Source organism: Excalfactoria chinensis, chromosome 8 (genome assembly GCF_039878825.1).
Source record: "Excalfactoria chinensis isolate bCotChi1 chromosome 8, bCotChi1.hap2, whole genome shotgun sequence".
In the NCBI taxonomy this organism is placed as follows: domain Eukaryota; kingdom Metazoa; phylum Chordata; class Aves; order Galliformes; family Phasianidae; genus Excalfactoria; species Excalfactoria chinensis.
Genome location: NC_092832.1, coordinates 4,174,964 through 4,184,786, shown reverse-complemented (window position 1 = coordinate 4,184,786; position 9,823 = coordinate 4,174,964). Strand labels below are relative to the sequence as shown.

The following is a 9,823-nucleotide window of genomic DNA, read 5'->3' as shown; positions in this document are numbered from 1 at the left end:
ATTTTAAATACAAGTATGTTTTGCACTGAATTTCTTGCTGCTTTTATCTAAGTCTGCAGGCTTCTGTTAGCTAACTTCATTTTTAGGGATTAAAAATACTTAGCAACATGAGTAACGCTGCCTCTGAGAGCAGTAGTAGTCCTCAAAGTGTTACTGCATTAGGGAACGTTATTCATAAAGTAATATTGCAAGCAGTTTTCTCAGAAGGCACAGTCCTACAAAAATATTCGAACTAAAAGCAAATCTGAATGACATCTCCTTCTGAGATATAGGCTCCGTTACTTATAGTTACCCACATCCGTTCATTTTATTAAATGTTTGCAGGATCAGATCTTGTCTTTCTATTTTTGATGGTACTAAGAACTACAAGTGTTATTATTTGATATCCCGAACTTTATATTTTATATTTAAAAGAAAAGAGGGGGGAAAAAAAAAGCAGCAGAGGGCGCTGAGGCCACCGTGCATGGAGCTGCTCCTCCCTAAGCTGGACTTCCCCGTGCAGGGATTTCCCATTCCACTTAAACAAGAGCCTTTATAAAGAGCACTTGCAGCAACTCAGTTGCAGAGCAGCAGCCTCTCAGTGTACTTCTTCACAGGAAAGGAAGCAAAGCTTTTGATCATACTTCATTTTCCTAGTAACATCAATTATAAAACAGATGGGAAGAACAAGCCAAACTGTGCTAATTATTTTTTGTGTATTAATAACTGGTAAGTTGGAGAGATTTGTTTGCTTCGTTTACTTTCAGTTTTGTTAAATGTTAAGTGAGCTACGATTTACTGTTTTGTTATTTCTCTCTGTTGCATTTGCTTTTACATTACAGTGAATACAATTTCAATTAAGTAGCTCTTTCAAAATATCAAGTTTATTTCTGGCATTTATTTGTAGCTTTTCTCTGCACGGTCACTTTCTTACGGTGTTTGGATGAAAGACTGTCTAGAAAACAACCGTACATCCATACATCACTGTATATTTGGTTTTTATTGTCATGTCTGACAGTGTCAGTTAAGTTTGATACTAGATATTCTGCTGAAAGCTATTTGGCAGTTGTCCTTGCCATTTTACTTACCATCCCTTCCCTCAGATGGTACAGTTTTACAACTAAATCCTCCTGGTTAGGAAAGTTATAATGTGCCTTCCCATCTGTTTTCACTGACCACATTGATTTATGTATTTTATGCATCAGAAGTGTCTGTTAGGGTCACCTCAGTCTGCAAACTTAGGAAAAATAAAAAATAAAATAAAAAAATAGTGATTCTTATAGGATATTTTTTAGATATAAACCATTGTATTATCTGTATTTAACTTCTACACATATGTAGAGCTTATAAACATAAGCTTACACATATGTAAGCTTATAAAGTTGTAACCTTGTGTCACAGTATGCCATGAGAAAATGGGATGTAAATTTTAACAGTGTCGCTGAGTTTATGTATGATTCTCCCTGTTGTAGTTGAAGCTTTTGAAATGGAAATTATACCAGCTGACAGAGTTGTTGCACGGATTGGAGAAATGCTGATACTCACATGCAATACTACTGGCTGTGCCTTACCAAAGTTTTCATGGAGAACCCAAATGGATTACCCCCTTGGAGGAAAAGTACACAATGACAAGACATACTCTACCTTGACTATGAATCCAGTTAGTGCTGAAAACTGTAATGATTATTTATGTACTGTCCTCTGCGATAAAGAGAAAAAAGAGAAGAGTGTCAAAGTTGAACTTTACTGTAAGTAAAAATGCTCTTTAAGTAGTACTCATTTGCTAAGAAATTATACTTTAACAAGAATTGTTCTTAGATATTGCAGTTGGCAGTTCTCTAGTAGCACTAGGGTAAGGAGTCTGATATAACACAACATACATTTCCTTGTAAAGATTCCTCTGTCTGTTTCTTCTCAGCCCCATTCTGTTTTGCTTTTTACCCTGAAAATAGTATATATTCTCATTCTTGGTAATACTTGAAAGCTAGAACATAGGCTCCCCCAGACACTAATAGAAATGGATCAAAAAGTAACAGTGTGGTTTAGATGGACATACATGGGAAACTTTCAAGTGCAAAGTCTTGGCAGTATGCAGGGTTACAATTCAGACGTCTAAAGTTGCCAGTATGAAAAATGGGATGCTACTAGTGTGTATCTGTTGTTACAGATCCCCCTGCATGTTTAGGTAGCTGTGTCACTAATCAGTTGCCTTGCTGGATCTCATTAAATAATTTGTGATCATATTCTAAAAAATTGTACAAATGCATTTCTTCTTAGTGTGTTAACTGCTTATAAGATACCCACATGTTTTCATATCAAGGTATGTCTTGTTATAGAGTTGATATAAGGTTGATATGAAGTTGATATGCACCTTTAAACTTGTGTTGTTTAATGTCTGGACCCTGCTCTGAGTCCCATCTCTGATAGTCTAAAGAACTGGGCTTTGTTCTTTTAGCTTTTCCCAGTGATCCTGTCATTGAGGTCAGCACATCTTTAGTTGGAGAAACCGCCACTGTCATCTGCAAAATTCATGATGTGTTTCCTTCTGATCACCTGGAATTACTCCTAAAGAAAGATGAATACATTCTTCATAGCAAAACCTTTGAAGGAGATGTCAGCACAAAGACAGAAACTAAAACTGTGGCATACTCATTTGACCTCACAACTGAAGACGATGGCAAAGAGATTACTTGTGTGGCCAGATTACAAATTGACAGTATGGACTTTGAGCCCAAAGAAAGATCAACTTCTCTGAAATTGAATGCGCATTGTAAGTGTTTTTACATTACTGTTATATGCTATATTTTGTGGAATGGGTTTATGAAGTTTGTGCATTTATAATCTGCGCTTCTTTGTATTTACACAATTGTTTTCTAGTATCTGTTTTTAATTGCAGAAATATCAAAAGTAGGATATACCTTTTATTCATTAGATATTATCTCTGAGCACAGACTTATAACGTCTTTGTGGAACAGACTGTGTTTTCAGATTTGAAGCCAAGGCCATCTAAGTTAAATGGGCTTATTCAGCAACAGTTGGTGAGGAGCCTGTGCACACTGCCTTAGACACCTACTGTTGTTCAGAATTTAGGCTGTCCTGTAAAAATTCATATGTCTCTCTCTTATCTAGGGCTCAGGCACTCAGTCAGAAAGTGAAGACCATAAGAACAGCAACAATAGTATCCAGATAAACAATTATTTTAAAAATTGCCTTGGTAAGCTTAGCAGTTTCAAGTTTGTAGCCCTAAGCAATAAGGAGACAAGTGTAAGAGTAAACAGAAGGACAAGTTATTTGTATGTGTTGTGTCTAGCTTAGCTTTCAAAACTACAAAGTCAGTGTCTTATCAAGTCTGGAAAAATCATTCCACTGTGTTACTGGCATCTGTGTCATTGTTTTTTTTTTCCTTGGTTGTGCATGCATATATGTGTATAACTGTAGAGGAGCTAATGTTAAAGGTGTGCATGTCATCCTCCATTAATGTGCTAACCTTATCTTTCTTTTGTTCTTTTCCAGTTGGTCCACAAAATACTTTCATTAATGCATTTCCTGGAAACTCATCAATGGAAGGACACTCTCTAAAACTTACTTGTGTGACTGAGAGTAATCCACCAGCAAAAGTATTTTGGAGAAAACATCTGGGAAAGGAAAACATTCAGCATTTGGTGAAAAACAATGTCCTTTCTATTCCTCATGCCCATTTCACTGACTCAGGACAGTACATCTGTGAAGTAATTAATCCTATAACTAATAAAACTGAGAAAGCAACCATGAACGTTGTTATACAAGGTACAAGTCTGCTTGCATTTAACTATTATTCAGTAACTAATCTGTGGCTATGTATTGAGTTTGAAGTTGCTGAGACTTTGATAAATAGGAAATTAGTGGCCTTTCCTTCTATGTTTTCAGAATTTAATTTCTGATTAGTTGCTGTTCTTTATGGGCTATGGTTTTCATTTCTATGCTTACTTTTCAGATAATTCTCTACTGCTGTGCATGTGTGCCTCTATACATTTACCACAAAGCAACACTCAAAGCCATAAAGAAATCTGAAGAAGTAGTGCTGAGGGGGACGGTTGTTTCCTTGAAATGTCAGTGTCCATAGCAATGTCACAGGGAAATCTCAGTCTCCTGCTTTGGACAAATAATCCAAAAAGATTATATTTTGTTGATGTTATTATCAATGTTACTGTTTCTGTAGAGCCAGACATATCTAATAGAATCTGGGATGAAAAATAAAAGGACTGGTGAGCAGTTCCTGGTATTTTAAAAAGCATCTAACTTTAATTCTATTTTATCTTATGCAGAAATAGAGTAGCTAATTATTTTTTAGATGGTTGGGAATAGCTTATTGACACATTCCACACTGTGTAATTTCACTTTTCCCATACTTATTTTTACCACATATTTGTAGTCTGCACAATTTAGAAACATCACAGATGGAAGGAGGAGAACTCTCCCCTCTCTATACGGCATTATCTCTGTCAAATTTTCTCCTTAAAATGGTCTAAGGAGGAGGGTTTTATCCCAGGAGAGCATTGTATAAAAACATTTTTTTTCCCCTTGAACTTTTGTAGAGGGCTCAGTGAAGAGTTCTTCAATATTTGGAGCACGTGCATGATGAGAGAAAATGGAGTCACAGGATGACCCTAGTGCCACTGTGGTTTAGATAGCTTTAAATAATAAAGAGTCAAATCTTTAGTACAGGTAACTTATATGGAGATGCATTTCCCTCAGTCCTTTTTAATGGCAAATGTGTGCATGAGGCAAAGAAGCTATGCAGAGAGGTGTCTGTATTCTCTACTGCTGGTACAGGATTGTCATAGTTTTGTTAACAGCATACTATGCAAATAGAAAATATGTTCTGAAGATTTTCTGTGGCGGTTACATTGCAATTTGTCCTTCTTTTCAGTTACAACTTTGTGTCCTGTACTTTCAGTCTCCATTCTGGCTGTGCCAGGCTCTGACTCCTCAACCTATATTCAATTACAGCAGTTTCATTTCAGTAGTATGCATATTCTTCTGCTTTAGCCCTGCTGCTGCTGCTTACTGCATGATAAAAGTCATGTTGTGTAGGTGTGGGGCTCATTTCTGGCACTAATCCATCTCTGTAACTTTTTTTTCTTGTAGCTCCACCAAAAAATACATCGCTAACAGTTTTCCCATCGAATTCAGTGAGAGAAGGAGAAACTGTTACCATCTCTTGTGCAGCTGCACGTGTCCCAGCTGTTCAGATTATCCTAGAAAAGAAAATAGGTGATGTGATCACAACCCTTGAAACAGAAGATGGCAAATACACCATAGACAAGGCTCAGCTAAAGGATGCAGGAAAATATGAGTGCATATTCACTAACAAATTCGGAAATCGTTCTCTAGTTGTGGAACTTGATGTCAAAGGTCAGTTAAAATAACCATTGTATGGAGTAAATATTTTGATTTTTATTTATTTGTTTGTTTGTTTGTTTTAAGGTGGATGAGATGACAATGAAATGTCTTTAAAAATACTGAGACGTGTTGTACAGGTTCTTTTGTAAGTGGTAAAATATTAGTAGTTATGAAAACTTCTGTCTGGAATTTCAGAGCACAAAATAATTGCTTCAACATATTTCACAAATCCACTTCTCCCACAGACTCTGAAAACAGGAACGAAGTGAAAAGATACTATTTTAGGTCTCTCTCCTTTGCCTTTTTATTTATTCTCTGTTGAGAGAGCACATCGACCTCTGTGTCTGTTGGTCTGTGTCCTTTCATGAACACAAATAATTGAGCAGCAAACTTAAAATCAGGAAAGAAGGCTCAAAATAATGTAAAAGATACATAAAATACCCCGCCAATTTACAAACTGCTATATCTGTCAGCTGCTGTTGACTGCACTGTTTTAATGATAGCTGGTAACAAAGTAGCATCCAAAACTGTGCCCTTGAAAATCATAGCAAATCCAGATTAGTGATTTGTATGTGCAAACTTCATGAGATTGTTTTGTTCTTTTTGCTTCCATTTGTTGATAAACTTTACCTTTGTGTTTCTTATCAGTTCCTCCTCAGAATATTACCGTGTTAGTTTATCCATCAGAAAACGTTAAAGAAGGAGAAAACGTCACTATTATGTGTAGCACATACAGTAACCCGCCATCACAGATGATCCTGAGAAAAGTTAATCAAGAGAAAAAAATAATTCTACCAGCAGTCAATGGAACCTTTATGCTCTACAACGTAACCAAAAATGATACGGGCAGATATTTGCTTGATGTTTTCAATGAGGTTGGAAACAACATCAGAGTGATAGAGATAGCTGTTGTAGGTAGGTAAATCTGTTGCCTAAACTTATTTTGTTTGTATGTTCTAGTAGATCTTGTGTCAAGGTAGGCAAAACAAGTTCATGGATAATCTTCGCACAAAAATATTGAAGTTGACCTAAAAAAAAGACCCAAACCAACAACAAAAAACACAAACAATCCAAGCAAACAACAACAAAGAAAAAACAGAGCAACTGATGAGGATCTGCTTTATTTAACCTTCTTATAGTGTGGATGTTGTCTCTGTTACACAAGTAGGCACTGTAGCTGTAAGGAGAGGGCCAGAAAAAGGTGGATTCTAGCCAGTTTCCTGTGCATTTTTGTGAACAGTGAGGCTAACCCAGAGAGATCTAAATATGCCTGTTAAATATGCCACAATGCCTGTTAAACATGGCATTCTCCTGAAGCATTATGTTGCCAGGAGGTGTAAGTATCCCTATATTGTTTACTGGGTGAAAAAGATAGTATTCTTTTGTCATTCTTTAGGAACTCCATGGTATTCTTCATAGTTGATGATATCAAGTGTGTTTGAACTTGCATAGCATGTTCAAGACCAAAGTTCTGGAAAAGAATTATAGTGGTACTGGGGAGTTACTAATGAAAAAAGAAACAAGGAGAAGGTATTGAAATGTGCTTTGTGGAAGAAAACTGAACAAATGTTCCAGTTTAGGTCACTAAAATAATTCTGTTTTTAGTTACACGTTAAAATCTGTGTAAACACTGATCCATACAACTTCTTGTATCCTTTTGTCTTTGTTTTCAGGAAAATTGGAAGAACCAGCTCAAATTATGCCCCTGATTATTGCATTCTCCTGTGTAACAGCAGTAGTAATACCTGTGGTTGCAATTTTGATCTACGTGTCAAGAAAAGCAAAGATAAATGGATCCTACAGTCTCGTTAAAGCATTGAGGCTGAAAGTGTGATTGTGTGAATATAAGTCTAAATAGTTCATAATAAGCAATGTTATTTATTGTTGTGACTCTTTCTATGCCTGTTGCAATACATATGGTAACAAACAGGTGATTTGAGAGCAGTACCATATGATCGCAAATGCATTTTTGGTGTGCTTTAAGAGGTGTTTCAGAATTTGAATTAAAGGGAAGGCTAGCATCCTGTCCTAGGAGTAGGTATAGCACTTCTGTGTTGAAGCATGCAAAGCCAAGAGTTCCTTGGGGAACTACGTTTGTACATAGTGTATAAATTGTTACAAATATGTTTAACTGAATATCAGTTTGTAAAATTGCAGTCTCTGCAACTGTATATAGACACGCTGTGAATTCAAAACGATAAATCAGTGTTACTTGAACTGAGTAATAATATTTTATTTTGTATTATTCTACGGATTGAATGTTTTTAATATAGTCTTTCTGCTTGTGGCCATGTTTGGAAAATGTTCTCCTTTCACTTATTTTGCCATAAACTGTGTACCTTCAAAGAAATTACACGATCACTTGATTATACACATGTGATTATTTTAAATTAATTTAAGATCTCAAGACTCGTTTGTGAAGCATTGTATTTTAGTTAGTGAATACATTATAATAAATATTACGTAGGAAGGGGCTGGGATTATAAAATAGGTGTTTTTGGGACAGCTGAAGTGTTTTTATAGGAATTAGTCATTCACAAATCAATGACAAAATTCTGCTGTTTCATAACGAACCAAATTAGACCCTTTACTTAGGATGTGAGCTGCCAGTAAGTCTGCTTTAGAGATTTTCACTACAAAATGCTACCAGGGTGTTTCTCTTAAATCCCCCTAGTGATTCTTGCTTAATATTTTGTCGGAATACCTGCTTTCGTACTTTCTTACCTGGAAATCACCTGCTGTGATTTTGTTAGTTAAAAATGTAGTTCCTTTTTACTTGTGGACTTGCTCTGATATGTTTAAACTTAGAGATCTTGGTGTAGGTTAGTATTACTAAAGAGAAAGCTTGTGTAGTTCTTATGCACGTTCCTGTAGAATGAGCTATTGAAAGCTACTATCCTTAGCAACAGCAGGTTCTAAGAGTCACGGGAAGCCCTCTGTGGAAGGGCAGAATCAAAGCAGGTGGTTACCTAAGCAGAGAGAATCGATATGACCTCAGCCATGGTGGTGGTTGTTTCCTGAAGCGATGTCATTGTGGAAAACCAAATCACTTGCCTGGCTATGTGCTTTACCCTGGTTAGTGCCTCTTTTCACCACATCCTCTTTCCAGTGCTGGGAAAATGCCTGTGAAAATAGCAGGTCTTCTGTGCGGAGGCAAAGATGAGAGAGAATGAGAAGTGGAATTTAATGTTATTCTTCACTACATCCTTGCCAGCAGTGCTGCTTTGACTCATGTGGTTTGTGTTGTTCCCTGAAGATAAGGCTCTACAAGGTGCAAAGCTGTATTAAGTGATCAGACATTGAGGTGCTAGAGTACATTTACCCCCAGCAGCCTCGAGCCACTGTGTTAGACACAAGAATGGGGTGCCGACTGCTCCAAACTCGCATGAAAATGCAAGGTCAGAAATCTATATGAAAGTAATTTCTTTGTGTTATTTACTATCTACAAATGATAGCAGCTGCCCCCAACAGCAATACAAACACCAATGTCTTTTTATAGCTTGCTGCAGGATGAGGTGCGGTACACATCTGTGTCATTCTTCATAGCATATTCAGAAGTGTTTTGTGAACAGTAAATTATTTCATGCAGGGTCCTGTGCATGTCTGCAGTTGGAATGGGAGCTTTGGAAAGTGGGAGTGTAGCAGAAAAAGAGAAGTATGGACTTGGCTTGGAGAAATATGAGCCTGAAGTAGGAGGGTGAAGAAAAGATTGAAGACAGAGAAGGAGGAGAGCTTTGACAGACTCATGACATAAATTTCTTGGAGGTAATCCCAGGCAGGTTTATTCATAATATCAAGCATATCTCTGTGCTGACTTGGGAGCAAACCAGAAAGTATATATATATTTTTTTTTCCCTGTATGAAACTTCATTGCATACACATTTTGTCTACCAGATATAATTCTTGTTGCTGGACAACCTGGGGGGTGCAAGGGGAAAGAATAGAAAAAGACAAATTAAAATGCATAGGATGTTTCAGTTTGGAGAGAATTCTGAAGAAGGAGGGGAGGTGACTGAAGTTTTCTAAATTGTGAAGGCAGTTAATAGCAAACAACAGATGCAAAACTGTTGTTTGCTAAATCATATGATGCCAGGACTGCAGGACCCCTACATGAGTGGGAAACTGGTTTAACGGAAATAATGAAAGGTACTTCTTATCACAGTGAATAGTTGGAAGCTGCTATTGCTGGAGATTGTGATGAAAGTCAGTATCAATTGGTTCAGAAGGAAAGTAGTGAAAAAATAAAGAACGAAAGGATCAAGAACAAATACTAAAGGAAATAAGCAAATGGTCCTCAGGCCAGTTTTGCATGTTGACTTTAAGCAGACACTCCTCATTGCTGGAAACATCCTGCCATGGTGGAATGACTGGTAAGACCTGGAAAGGTATTTCTGCCTTTTGATGCTCTGCATGGGCTTGAGTGAGAGTAAGGGGTTTATTAGCCTTTTTGCTGTTTTCCTTT

The 9,823-nt window shown here is 36.9% G+C and overlaps 1 protein-coding gene across 1 annotated transcript; it reads left to right on the top strand.

Annotated features, from left to right (window-relative positions):
* The first annotated feature begins 520 nt into the window (after positions 1-520).
* Positions 521-7,748, top strand: VCAM1 (vascular cell adhesion molecule 1). Its single transcript, XM_072343148.1, has 7 exons — positions 521-708; positions 1,452-1,727; positions 2,435-2,749; positions 3,493-3,765; positions 5,107-5,373; positions 6,010-6,276; positions 7,035-7,748. The coding sequence occupies exons 1-7, from the start codon at positions 657-659 to the stop codon at positions 7,193-7,195; spliced, it is 1,611 nt and encodes a 536-aa protein (XP_072199249.1). The 5' UTR covers positions 521-656; the 3' UTR covers positions 7,196-7,748.
* The last annotated feature ends 2,075 nt before the right edge of the window (positions 7,749-9,823 follow it).